The 14562-nt window shown below is 39.9% G+C and overlaps 1 protein-coding gene across 1 annotated transcript; it reads left to right on the plus strand.

Moving 5' to 3' along the window:
• Nucleotides 1-300: 300 nt before the first annotated feature.
• Nucleotides 301-8455, plus strand: LOC139733583 (palmitoyltransferase ZDHHC4-like). Its single transcript, XM_071644396.1, has 5 exons — nt 301-448; nt 4927-5009; nt 5672-5976; nt 6631-6875; nt 7965-8455. The coding sequence occupies exons 1-5, from the start codon at nt 320-322 to the stop codon at nt 8304-8306; spliced, it is 1104 nt and encodes a 367-aa protein (XP_071500497.1). The 5' UTR covers nt 301-319; the 3' UTR covers nt 8307-8455.
• Nucleotides 8456-14562: the final 6107 nt, after the last annotated feature.

Here is a 14562-nt window from a genome sequence, read left to right on the forward strand (position 1 = left end):
ATGTGTGCTTTATAAATGATTCAAATATGTGAGTATATGGTAAGATAATTGGTGGCATATTACCGTACAGTAGCATCAAATTAACTTACAAAGCAAATGAAAGCATTCAGCTACAGGGATATTACAAAAATACCATATTCTACCCTTGTGTACAATTCTCATACGAAAGAAAAAAAAAAACATGTAAAAATGTGCATTACCATACTCAATTTGAACATATGATGTTATCTGCTAGCTTACAGGCATCTGTGTCATCACGCTGCAGCTTCGTTGGACTGAAGAGAAGTTATGATGCTGAAAGAAAGCAACTGTCTTCAAAATGGATTTCTTGACTCTAATGATTACATATGGAGTAACATTTGGTGTGGCTTCTTACATTCTGTTGCTCGGCGATACTGACTTTCATCGTAATGGAGTCATTGGAAGCATTAGAAGAGGTTCCATTCAGGTATACCAGAAATATTCTTTTGACTGTTTCATACAGTGCACTCCCGTTATAACGAAATGCTCGGGACTGGCAGTTTTCTTTCGTTATAACGAAATTTCGTTATAACCGAACAAATACAATATATAACGAAAACAAGGAACCATGTATATGGGTCATTCCATGGGGTTGGGTCTTCTCTAGATTTTCATGTTGTGTAGGGAATAAAAGTCATATTCTGAAAAATTTATCAAATAATTGTCCGTGGTTTGCAGTTATTCTTGGAGAGAAATGTGTGAAGAATTATTTGTTTAAAAAAAAACAAGCCTGTGTACAAATGTATTTTGTCTATGACTGTTTCACTAATGATGTCCCATGGTTTTTTGTGGTTTATGTTGTGACATAAATATATGCCATTTTCATGGCAATGTAAAACAGGAATATACAACCTTTCAGCATTATGCCTATCATAATTAAGAGAGGCAAGGTGACTTCTACAAAGACTATAAGGCACATAAACATTTGTAACAAAATAAGAACACCAGAGCATCTTCAAGCAACCTCATACCTATGTTACAAACGATGTCCATGGCAATTTTTGTTGTAACATAGGTATAGCATGGTTTTACATACACTTCCAATCATAATATGATTAGAAACTTTATTTCTATAATGAGATTTATATTTCAGGAGTATTCTTATCCAAAAATTAGCAGCAAAATCTTCCAAATAAACGAGAAAATACGGAACATATCACTGTACTTCAGTGCGATGTCCGGCCTCTTCGTGTAACGTAGGTAAGGAAAGACGCGTCTCGCGATAAAAAGAAGAGCTACTAACTTCAGCAATCGTATTCATGTCACTGGCAGTCCTCCCCCAATGGCAGAAAAACTACTCACAGCCAATATACACCTACCTGGACAGCGCAAGATCTGTTTTTCTGCCGTTGTCCATGTAACGTAGGTACAGGAGTTTTAATGTTTCTGATGTCAATTGGTAAGCTTTTACGTTATTTTACGAAAATAATAACATTTGTCATATTCTGTAACTCTATTAGAGGAAAAAAAACGACATCTAAACCTCTGAACTGGCCAAAAATACTGTGGACGATGATACTGTAGTCCCACATACTGAGATATTTGTTACAGGTTCATGTTCATAATTTTGATTGCCAAATTTTCCGTCCATGCCGGTCTCTGCAAAAGGAGAATATATTCCTCTCTTAGAAAACCATACAAAAGTATATCAGTGTATCTTCACTGCAATATAAAATTGTTTTACCTCCCGATTATTGTGAATTTTTGGACCCTTTTGTCATTAGGTATCTACCAAGGTAGACGTGCTAGAGTTAGTATTAATCACTATATACTAGTTGGAAAACGTAGATGTCCAGACTGCATCTGAACTAGAGAAATAGAGTTTGCCTTATTTTGCTGGTGATATTGAGGGAACTAGGAGCTGTGAAATTCTTTCTCTTTAACAGATTTACTTCGAAAATGTCAATGTTTTCCTTCCAAGATTTCACTGACCTGTTAGATGCTCTGATGAAGTTGTTAACATTTCACAAGGATTCACCATTTCCATTCCATGTTCACCCACTGTGAAGTCTCAAAGCTAAAATGCCAGTGTCCTATTCAGTTTGGGTGGGTAGTGGGTAGGAAAGGCTTCAATAAAATTATGAACCCCAATCAAAATTGGACTATTATTGCTCTACACTATCATTCAAAAAGAGGGCGACAATTTCGATGGGGGATGAATATAAAATAGGGCCTAGTATTATTTTGGGAGTCTATTAAGGACCATAACCGTAAACGTAACCCTGACCCTAGCCCTAACCTTAGCTAGGACACTGGGGGCAGCGACCTGCCCTTCCTACAGTGTAGCTTGCATCTGAAAACAAGTTTTTAGCATAGAGTATGAAAATGATATTTTCCTATGTTTTACATGCTATATTATTATTATTAATATTTACACTGTACATCATTTTAAGCATAACCCATTTTTTTTTTCAATTTTGGTGGGAGGTACACATGGAACTCTAGCTAATGGGTATGCCAAGAGGTAGAAATGTAAGCAAAATTGTTAAAATTATTTAATTCCATTCATAAACACACAGATACATCAACAGGAATATATAGTCAACCCCGACAAAATTTTCTTTTAATTTTTTTATTCTATTTCTCTTTACACCTTTTGTTCAGTTTTTTGATGAATCTGCCATGGCTCCTCCTCTACCACCGCTACGTATTAAACTACATGAAAGAGTGAAAAGGACACATCCACAGCACTCCACAAACAGAGAGGAAGCCGACAAAGCAACACCCAAGAAGAGCGAATGTAACAAACTAGACAAGAAGAAAACTGCACAGAGGGAAAATGGACAGAAGAAAAACAAAAATCGAGGGCTAAATGGACATTGGACAAAAGAGCAGAAATTAATTTCAAACAAAGAACATGGAGAAGACAAGAAGACTTGTCTGATTTCTCTTTATTAGTTTTCTTAGTTAGTTGACAACTAGTTGATGATGTTGTTAGTGTATATTAGGTCAAATTGTGTAAAGCTTCACTTTCTTCTTCTTCTTCTGATTAAGTCTGCCTTCTTTCATATCAGAGTTACAAAGAATTGAAGTCTGTGTAACATAGGTATTGTTCCACAGGTGTGCAGTAGATATAATTCCAAAGAACTGTTACAATAGTGTTATTTGTGGGAACATACATAAAGTCTATATGTGTAGGTTTTAACATCTCACACCACAATAAAGGAAATCAGTTGATATGTCGTAGTGTACCTATGTTACAAAGACATACTGTCCGTGTAACGTAGGTAGTACATCGTAGGCGAGGTTGTTGTCTGAAAACCCCTGATTATAACAATAAAATCATGTTTTCACTTGAATACCCATACAAATCACTTGCTTCAATTGTGGTGCTTTTAAGAATATTGTCATTGTATCACTCTTGATGAAAAAGTTAAACCTTTGATTGAAATTGTTAATGGTTTGTAGAAAAAAACATGTTAATAAAAGTGGCTTGCAGTTGACATCAGAACATACAATCTTACTAATAATGATCTCATGCACCTGTTAAATAACATGTTGATGTGCTATGGACGAAAAAAACATGGATGTGTTCATTGTTATCATTTCAGAACACAAAATGATGAAGGATGTCAACAAATGAAGTCCGTGTAACATAGGTATTTTGCTATACCTGTTTACCCATGCTGACTGAAAGTGTGCGAAGTAATAAACAGATTTCTAGTGGAATATGTTGAAGAATGGGAGTAACAAATCAGGGGGAAAAAGGAAATTTCAATTTACCCAACTTGAATTTTCAACTTGTATGTCACAATTTCAGTCCCAACCCCATGGAATTACCCATATATATCATATTATGTTTGCTGAATACTCATCATACACTGGAAAGCTATGTGAAATGTGATGGCATAACTGTATTACAATAATAAACGCAAGTTCCCCCTCAGAAACTGCGTGACACAAGGAGCGAACACACAGTGGTATGAAATGTTCACCCATGCAGAGACGCTGTAAATGCTTGTTCCGCTTCGTATTTTCAAAAGCAATTTACATTTCATTATAATGGAGCACATTTCTTTTGTTTTTCTTTGTCTGTGGTGCTCGGAAAAGACTTCGTTATAATAGAAATTTTGCTATAACTGTGTTCGTTATAAGCGAATTTGTACCATAGACTTTAATGGTGATAATTTTGGGACCAGAAGATTTACTTCCTTATAACGAAATTTCGTTATAACCGTGTTCGTTGTAACGGGAGTGCACTGTACATGAAAAGTTAGGACAAGTCAAAGAACATGCATCATGGCTTTACCTCTACATTTTAGCTTCGAGCTGCCAAGTCTCCGTGATTCTGGAAAAAGAAAACCAAACCAAATCAAAACAAAACAAAAACTGTCTTTTCTCAACATAAGAATATGAAAGCATCTCTGATTTTGAAATATTTTCACCTATTGAGATGCATGTGACACATAAGTATCTCCTGTGTAGATCTTAAGAATCTCTGTGATTCTGATGTGTGGATGTTGGCATTGGTTATACATGACATTTGCTCCCATGAAATATCTGTACGCTAAGCTAAATGTAAAACCTACCCAGAAATATAACCCTAATCATGTTAAATCCTTACATTTAACTAAACCTATACTCCTATCACAACCCTAATCCTAACCCAAAGTCTTTGGAGAAAATAAGACCAGAGCAGTTGTCGTTGGAGCAAATGTTGTGTCACTATTGACATTTGTACCTTCGTTGGAATATTTTGCATGCTTGTTTTTAATATCTTGTGGTTTGTAAGGCTTTGGTTTTTATTTGTTTGTTGTTTTCTCACAGGAATGTGAATTCAAATGATGTACCATTTTATTTATTTTTTTCTTTCAATCAAAATTATATTGATTTTGTATTGCATGTATTTATATCTCTCTCTGCCATCTCTCACTATCTCTTTACCCTCTCTTTCTGTGAATGCAGATTGTGACAAGGTTGTCCCTGCTGCTACCTCAATCTGTTCAAGATGGAATAAATAATGGACTCGAATATCTCCTGTACAAGAGGCAAGACAACTTCAGGATACTACAGTTTGCAGATCTAAACAACTGTAGACTTAATTGGTAGTGTCAGAATCTGCAGTAGGCATCCACTTTGGGGGAAATCCATCACTTGTAAGACTTGATTATGGGAGAGGAAAAAAAATGCTTTCTTTCATGTTTCCATCATTTTATCAATGTGAATTTCAGCTTTCAGCATTGTTGCATGACATTCAGAATTTTAACTAGCAAAAATTGTAGAAATATGTATAGTGTCTTTATTGCCATTACTATAATTCTTTGTGGGGGATCAAGTGTTGTTTAAACAAGATAGCAGTTTGATCTCCATGATTCCACATGGGCTGTGATTAGTATTAGCTGTGATAATAGGCCTAACCTGCTGCCTTCAAAACGATTTCAAGGAACTTGAGGGATTAGTAGTTTATATGCCACATTTTGAGTCTTTAGACTCAAACTGTTTAAACACCTGAAAATGTGATTGATAAGAAAGGCAATTTCACACACAAATCATAGCATAAAGATCATTATGAAGCCCACATTACACATAAGGGTATATTACTGCTCTGAGAAGTCTTGATTTTTCCACATGTGAATTCTATCACATTATTCCTAATGCTTGGTACCTTTTCTATTCCTCATTGCAATCACTTGTCCCGTACCTTTCTCAGAAACCCAGTCTTCAAGTACGTCTATGTCGTCATTCTCCTTCTTGTGGCCTACTACTACACTACAGAGGTCTTACCCGTTGCCACGACGGTGGGGGCGCCGCCCCTGGTCATCCTAGGAACCTACACCTGGTTTGTCTGGTGTCTCTGGCTGTACCTGTTTTGCTGCGGGACCGATCCAGGTGTCATAAGCAAGACCACTTTGCACCACTATGGAGATGTCTACGAGTTTGATGAGGAGCTTTATCTCACAGGAAGGAAATGCTGGACATGTGGGATTACAAAGCCTGCCAGATCTAAGCACTGTGGTGAGCCACGACAAAACCCTACATAAAAATGCAGCAGTGATGTAAATCTGTTAGTATGATCATGATTGTCATGGACATCGATTTCCTCTTCAGCTTATATGACAGTAATTATGTGAGGCAAGATTATATCTTACTACTGAGCATTACACTGCATAGATTCTGCAAAGTGTAAGTGTGGTGCAAACACCTCTCATGGGGTAAGAGAATCTGGAGAGGTTTGTGAACCCAAAGCTGAAGAACATCCTGCGACTGTTTTTGGATTTATGTTTCATTGATATATTTTGATTGAAATGTGTGAACCGTTTCATCATATTCATGTATGATATGCATATCTGTGCCTCAATCTATATACACAGAAATTAATCTCCCTACTTGAACTCATTATAAAGTTATAAATGTCATGATCATGATGCTATGTAGTAAATCAGTGGCTGACTGTTGTTAAATTCCTTTAACTTGTGTTTGAAGTGACATGGTGAAGTAGGTAAGGCATTCATGCTGTCATTCTAAATGCTAAATATTGTTGAGAATCTGTTTCTCGTGTCATGAAAAATTGCATAAATTATACCAAGTATTCTTTTGCTGGATAACCTTAAATTTGGTGAAAACAAAATTATGACATACATTTTTTTTGTCTCATGTTTTCTCTTCAAGTTACTTGCGATCACTGTGTCCATCGTTTCGACCACCACTGCACCTGGCTCAATAACTGCATCGGTGGGCTCAACGTCCGCTATTTCTTGCTCCTCCTCATGTCTCTCACCCTTGGCACGAGCTTCGTGTCATACAGCATCGCCTCAACTCTGAGGTTGTTTGCCGAGACCAGTGGTCTGCTCAGAGCCAGCTACGTTGGTCCCGACGGAATTCTCAGGCCCGTCACCTGGCAGGTTGCAGTCCAGGTATGAATATAATAGTCTCCTGTCGAGTCAATGCAGCCTAACAAATCCTAAAGCTACATTGTATGAAGTCACTGGAAGCTGTACTGGTGTTCTGAATCTAGTGGAAACCTGTATATAAATATAAATATATGCAAATGTCTTTCTATGAAAGATGAGACTGTAATTGTAACCCCAATGCCTATGGCAACCATACTGCATATCATGTATCAAGTCTATGAGACATTACCATACATGGGTATGATATGATCAGAATAATATGGACAAACAAAAAAGGATCATGTTGCAGCAAAGTCATTCTGTTAGTCCTTTGGTTTGATTTTCTTTGGAGTCCATGTTCAAGAATGCAATACCCTATTGATCAAAATTTGCTCAAAATTTGACTTACCATTTTATAGCTCAATGTCACACAACCCAGACAGCTCTGTTGCTTTCAGTTTTGCCATACCCTCCAAAGATGACTGTCCATGATGCAGCCCACCTACCTTCAGTTCTTGAGTTTGTGTTTTGTTCATCCACTAATTTTTGCATTCACTTGGGTAACAGTGGGTGTTAATCAGTTGAGGACGGACTGATTTTGCTATAACACACATTTGCCATAGACACCTGCCCGAGTATTCTCGGGACTCGTCTTCAACGGGTTAAATTCAGTTGAGAACAATACATACTTTATGTACTAACATGTCAACAGAGAACTCTGTAGAAAGTTTGTAAAAAGGATGAGCCATGACTCTTTGGAAAGCTTTCATTTTTGTCTTCTTTTTTTTTTTGTATAAAAGTGTATTCATGAAATGGAGGATTTAATCAGTTCCCACTTGTAAACTGTTGCTTTTAGTAGATAAATAGATAGATAGATAGATGGATGGATGGATGGATTGATAGATAGATAGATAGAGAGATAGATAGATAGACAGATAAATAGATTGATTGATTGATTTTGGTATGTGAATGTAGAGCATAATGCTGGATGCAGCTTTTTTCATTTCATGATCCAGCTAAGAATCATAACCATAATCTACTGAAAGTTTTCAAAGGTTAATTTTCTGTTGCAAGCTGTCATTGAAGCGTGACCTCTTCCCACTTTCGAAACAGCACCTCTTCATGGAGAGACCCATGCCCATCTTCATCATGGTATCTCTGGCGCTGCTCTCCATACTGATCGCAGCCTTCACCCTCTATCACCTCTACCTGGCCCTGAGCAACCAGACCACCAACGAGAGATACAAGCGGTCTCGCATCTCCACCCACGTCCACTCACAGGAAGCGTGTAGCGTCCACTCTCACGGTCAGAAAACCACAGAGATAAAGAATTCACGGAAGAGGCCAGGCAAGAGAAGACAATGTAGTGGTCATGTTCGTCGTCTTGGAAACATATACAACACTGGACTTGTTTCAAACATCGTTGAAGTTGTATGTCCACATGCTCCTAGGTGACTGAGTATTTATGTTCATTGGACAGCTATTACAGTACTACAATGTAACATAGAGTATAACAGTACTGGTCATAACACAACAGAAGGAGAGGATTTAGGGAAGAGGAGTTATAAGAGCAGTTAATGTTACAGTCTAGCCTGTTGATTATGAAACACATACACTACAAGCCTAGTTACAAACATATTTAAAGTCATGTTCACGTAATCTGAGGTGAGTGAACACAGCATATTTGTATCGGACAGCTATTACAGTACTTCCTATTGCAGTACACACTACCAGAGTATCTACTTTCTCTCATGTAATGACTAACTGCATGTGTGAACCTCTTGTGCTGTTACATTTTTAACATCTTTGGTATATAATAAGGAGTCAGGGAGTCAACAGAACCAACATCATAGCGAATATTTTCAGGGTCCAGCTTGACCAGTGTGTGTGTTTATTAGCTGCATGTAAATTATAATTATAAAATACTCCGGGATCACACGTTTGATGTGCATGCATGAACAGAAAACTGTCTTGGTATTTTTTTTTTGTCTTTGCATCAATCTGTGCAATTTTCACAAACAATTGTACCCAAAATGTGACAATTCTCTTTTTGTTTATTTTTTTTTATACCAGAAGCCACAAGAATTACATTTTCTTTTTGATGAACTTTAAAACAAGACCAAAACAATTTTTATTAAAACCTTAACGCAGTACGAAATCGCTCAGCTTCGCTGGGGCTCTTCTCTGGCGGCCTGACCGTCAGACTGGAACGGCGGGTGGCTTCCCATGTGGCCTGGACACCTCAGATGTGATGTCACCCTGGTTATTGTGGGAAAGGGGCTGGTCTCGGGAACGGGTAGGAGTTGCAACCCTAGACCTGTTGCTGGAACTATGGATGGAACCAGGGCTGGAACCGGGACAGGAACAGGTACTGGAACTGGGGCTCGAATCGGCACCATCACAGGAAACACCTGCCACTTGTCGAGAGTGCCTGAGTCTGTCTCCGGTTTAATGGTAACCAGCACAGGGTCCTCTGGACCAGGTGGTTCTCTGCTGGCCCTCAGATGCTCTCTGTTCCATCTATAGGTACCATCGTGGTCCACCTCATAGGACCGCTCATTCAGTCTGCGGAGTACTGTTGCCTTCCTCCAGTGATCCTCTCCTGGGCAAAATGGTTTCATTCTCACCACGTCACCCTCCGCAAGATCAGGCAGTGTCTAGGTGTGTCTGTCACAATACTTTGCCTGCCTTTTCTTGTTCACCTCTAGTTGTTGTTTCTCATGTTTACTGTCATGTTTCCTCGGCTGAAGGAGAGACTGAGTTGTTGGGATGCCAGTTTTAGTTCATTGTCCAAGGAACCTTTGAGCTGGGCTGGAGTCAACACCTTGACTTGGTGTGTTTTTCAAGTTCAAGAGAGCAAGGCTTTCATCTTCTCCTGACGAATGACACTTCTTCAGCCCTTTCTTTGCTGCTTTCACGGCTGCCTCTGCTTTCCTGTTCGCCTTGCTGTTATAGGGCAATATTTTCTCTGGTGATTGATTCCAAGTTCTGCTACAAATGTGTCGAATTCCCTTGACCCAAACGGTGGACCATTATCACTCACGATGGTGTCTGGAAGACCATATCTCGCAAAATGGCTCCTCAGGTTTGTTCATGACCACCGTCGCAGTAGTCTTGTGAAGTCTTTCTAGCTCCCAGAAGTTAGACTGGTGACTTGGCATTTAGATTTGGAGTGGGAATGCTTAGAGATGAAGATGCATTGTTGAGACAATTCTAAGGCTGAGAGACACACTCTCTGGGAGTAGATTTGTTTGTGCGCATGTATCTAATTTGAACAGCACTTGACACTCATTCACCATGAGATGTGCTTTCCATTCGTCGCTTGACTCCTGTGACTTGACAATATCAATAAGAAGACTCCCATCCTTGGAATTGCTCTGCAGTTCATTTATCTGAACACGACTTTTGCAACTATTTGCGAAGTGATTCATTTTCCCACATTTTTTACACACCTTTCCTTGTGCAGGGCATGCATTCATGGCATGTCGATTGCCACACCTGCCACAAGCCTTGGAATTCTGACCAAGACTTTGTTTTTGTTTCCACCTTGGAGTTTCTGATTTTTTACCGGAATTGACTGCCTTTTTGTTTAAAGCATCGACAGGGACTGACACAGCTACCTTTGAATCAAGCTCTTGTGCCTGAGCTCTGGTAATTTCAGCAGCACGACAAATTTGCAATGCCTTTTGAACTAGTGTCAAATCATCCTCTCTGAGCAAACGCTCATGCAAACCACCATCTGTGATTCCACAAATTATCTGATCTCTGATCAAACTATTAGTCAACTATCCAAATTCACTCAATTGTGCATGATTTCTCAATTCTGTGACATACTGATCAACGTTCTTACTCACACCCTTAGATCTGGGAAAGAATTTATGCCACTCATATGTGACATTCTTTTTGGGAGTGCAATATTTCTCAAACTGTTCAAGCACTTTCTCCAATGTCATCTCATCACCCTCAGCAAATGTGAATGTATTGTAAATATCAAGGGCAGCATCACCTATCACATGCAACAACATTGATGTTTGTGCTTTATCATCTTTCCTAGACATTCCAGAAGCAACATTGTACAGAGTGAATCTTTGCTTAAATCTCTTCCAATTCGCAGACAAATTACCACTCAAATCTAGCAGTGCTGGTTTGGTTAAGTATGCCATGTTCACTCTCTGATCATTCACTCACATGAATAGTGTTAAACTAAATTAACATAAAACTGTATCTTTTCAACAAGTACAATGTATAACAGGGGGTTAGTATTTTGCATGCACCATATGCGTTCTCAATACCTGCAGCTACATACACTGTGCATGCAGTCTGGTCATTTGACCTCTTGAACTTTCTGTTCCCTCTGCTTACAGTCCTATGCAGGTCATTGGACACACAATACAGTCAAGCACATTCAATGCAATGTATGTCACCGCACACGTTGGGTTAGTACATCTCAATACACTGTGTTGCTTTGCTACTGTACTGCATGCTAATGTACACGTAGCTCCATGCATTCTCCACTCGTATCAAATGAAACGGTCTGGCCTGTTTCCTGCGTGGATTAATCCCTGTCCTGGTCCCTTCTGTTCTTCAGAATGACGTGGACAATTGAACCACTCTGACACCTCTGACACTTTGATGATGCTCTCCAGAGGCTTGTGGTCTGAGTAAACTGTGACTTCCCGACCGAACATGAACTGGTTCTACTTCTCGAGTGCGAAGACTATTGCGAGCATCTCTTTCTCGATCACCGAGTACCGCAAACTCAGCATCCCTCAGAGCTCCGCTGGCATAAGCTATCGGTCTGCCTCCCTGCATCATCACTGCACCTAAACCAAGTGCACTAGCATCCGTGTGTATGGCAAGTTCTTTTGCCTGGTCGTAGTACGTCAGCACTGGTGCTTCTCTCAGCAACTTTCAGTTTTCTGAATGCCTCTTCATGGTTGGCATCCCAGTTCAAGGCAACGTTTTTGCGAGACAACGCATTCAGAGCTTGTGTTACGTCGGAGAGATTCGGGAGATACCGGGCTAGGTAGTTTACCATGCCTCGTAAATGTTCATTGTCATCTTTGTTGGTTGGGGCAGTCATCTTCAAGATAGCCTCCTCCTTTGATGGATCCTGCTTCAACCCAGAGCTTGAGATGATGTGTCCAAGAATTCACCCAAATCGACACTTCTCCGTGTTGAGCATGATGCCCACATCATGATATCTCTGCAACATAGTTCACACAGACGATCTGAGAATTGTGTTCTGCTTCATCACTTCCCCACACGATGATGTCATCAGCAACACAACATACTCCACTGAGGCCTTCTAGTGCCTGATGCAGTTTCTTCTTGGAGATCTCACAGCTCACCTTGAGTCCGAAAGGCAATCTCTTCCATCTATACCTTTCCCATGGTGTAGCAAATGTAGTCAGCAGACTGGAGTCTTCATCTAGGGCACAGTGGAGATAACCATCTTTGAGATCACAGACTGAAAACAGACTAGCAGTAGCCAACTCTGGTAGTATGTCATGGAGTATGGGTAGAGGGTAGTGCTCTCTTTTCAACACCAGATTCAACGGTCTTGGATCTGGAGAAATTCTGGCTTTTCCAGACTTCTTCTGAGCGACAGACATCTGGCTGACCCAGTCCGTTGGCTTGTGCACTCCTTCAATCACGCCTCTGCATTGAAGATTGTCCAGCTCCTCCTTCACTGCTGCCTTCAGTGACTCGGGCACAGTTCTAGATGGACGGATGACTGGCTGTGCATTTTCTTCAGTCAACAAGTGGACTTCATCACCTGACAATGTCCCAACTCGTGATGACGAGAAGACATCAGAGTATACTCCTCCATGAAATCAGTCTGTCTAGCTGAGTTGACTTGTGTAATGGAATCATAGTTCACTGTTACGATGCCCATTTTTTCTGCCACTGTTTTACTCAGAAGGGGTGTAAAGTCTTCCTCAACTATCACATAGTCCACATTCTACTTCTTCTGCGTGGCTGGATTACGCGTCTTGACTTCACATCTGCCCTTAGCACACATTGTTGAACCATTCCACATCTGCAGAGACACATGATCATTCCTCAAATCATTAGATGAGTGAAGAAACTTCTGCGGCATAAACATTATAGTTCAAGCATTTAGCCACATCACATAAACAGCATATTGTCACAACATTCTTATGTACCTCCCCTCCTTATAGGTAGATGGAAACGGTAACTTGTTTAGAAAGGTGATCAGAAAAAAACTGTTGATACCTTAATACACACATAGACACACACACACACACACACACACACACCTATTAATGTCTTCAATCAGATCACACTTTGATTATCGAAGTTTAATTTTGCTTGATAAGTACTCATTCAGTCAACTTGTTTGTGGCACATGAGAAGGGTAATATTATTTGCCCTTCTAAAGGGGTTAGTCAATTGCTCTTTCATTTTGCTAGAGTAATGAAAATGTGTTGAATTCTTCTTTAATTGTTCCACTACTGTTAAATTGGGAATTGTTGTAGCCTTTTATTTTCCAGCAATGACAATACACGGTATTGATTTACCCAAAACTTTGAAACTTCATAACTTTTTGGAAAGGTGGTCCACTTTTCCTCATACTCCGCTGATATGATTCTCAAACATTTCTGCATTCATTAATTTCACATTTATGCAAAGGGTTAATTCCCTTTCCAGCTCTGTAATTCTAAATTTACTCTAGTCAAGCCAGACAACAAATCTATTTTAGGGAAAAGTGAAAGGCACAGATACAATCTTCTGGGGAAGTGTTGCTGGACGTACAAATGTAAGTGATCAAAGCATCCACTTTGTCCTTACCGAGGACAAGATTTTTTTTTCCCCACGACTGTTTGCTGCGCCGGTCAAGGAATACTTGTAGAGCTCTTCCCGTCCAAACAGAACTACCAGAAGGTCATTAGTTAATTTTCCGAAATCTCGCTGATCACCATGGGTGAGAGGTCCACCATGCTCTCTATCTGTTCTTCAGCCAAATCGCTTGAGCCTTGCAGCATGTCGTCAATGGATACAGTTGCACGTGAGGATAGTCCCGATGTTGACTTTCGGCTCTGGTGGCCTCCAGTGCCCTTCAGGCAGGTCACCAACCGCTCTTCCATCTTTTCCATTGTTGTAATGAAGCGTGGAAGTTTATCTTTGAGCAAGAGAAAACTGTTCTTATAGAACATTTTTTCCTTTTGCTCTTTTTGCAGAAGATTTTGCAGGTCTCAGACTTTTTTGTTTAATTCTGTCTGTGCAGGCGGTTCTTTGTCAGAAGAATCTGAATCGACTTATGTTGAACCTGTGCCGCTCTTGTGTTCTTCTGCCAAATCGCTTGTGTTCTGCTGCCAAATCGCTTGCAGCATGTCGTCAACGGATACAGTTGCAGATGAGGACAGTCCCGATGTTGACTTTTGGCTCTGGTTGCCTCCAGTGTCCTTCAGACAGGTCACCAACCGTTTCTCCATCTTTTCCATTGTTGTAATGAAGTGTGGAAGTTTATCTTTGAGCAAGAGAAGACTATTCTTATAGAACATTTTTATGCCTCCACCATGAAGTGGTGCCGGAGGCATTATGTTTTCGGGTTGTCCGTCCGTCCTTCCGTCCGTCCGTAATGAATTTTGTGGACAGCGTAACTAAAAAACCCTTTGAGGTATCCTAATGAAACTCGGCATGTATGTGTATTAGGGGGTGAAGTTGTGCCTATCAACTTTTGGGT

The sequence above is a fragment of the Diadema antillarum genome, unplaced genomic scaffold (assembly GCF_040938485.1).
Source record: "Diadema antillarum isolate AM-2024a unplaced genomic scaffold, OU_Dant_1.0 seq00000484_RagTag, whole genome shotgun sequence".
Classification (NCBI taxonomy): Eukaryota; Metazoa; Echinodermata; class Echinoidea; order Diadematoida; family Diadematidae; genus Diadema; species Diadema antillarum.

Bases quoted from the DNA above. Each gene is read 5' to 3' on its own strand.
- LOC139733583 (XM_071644396.1), top strand. From the start codon at position 320: ATGGATTTCTTGACTCTAATGATTACATATGGAGTAACATTTGGTGTG. The intron at 5,977-6,630 runs GTGAGCCACGAC...TTTCTCTTCAAG, and splicing joins TGCCAGATCTAAGCACTGTG to TTACTTGCGATCACTGTGTC. The intron at 6,876-7,964 runs GTATGAATATAA...CTTTCGAAACAG, and splicing joins CCTGGCAGGTTGCAGTCCAG to CACCTCTTCATGGAGAGACC.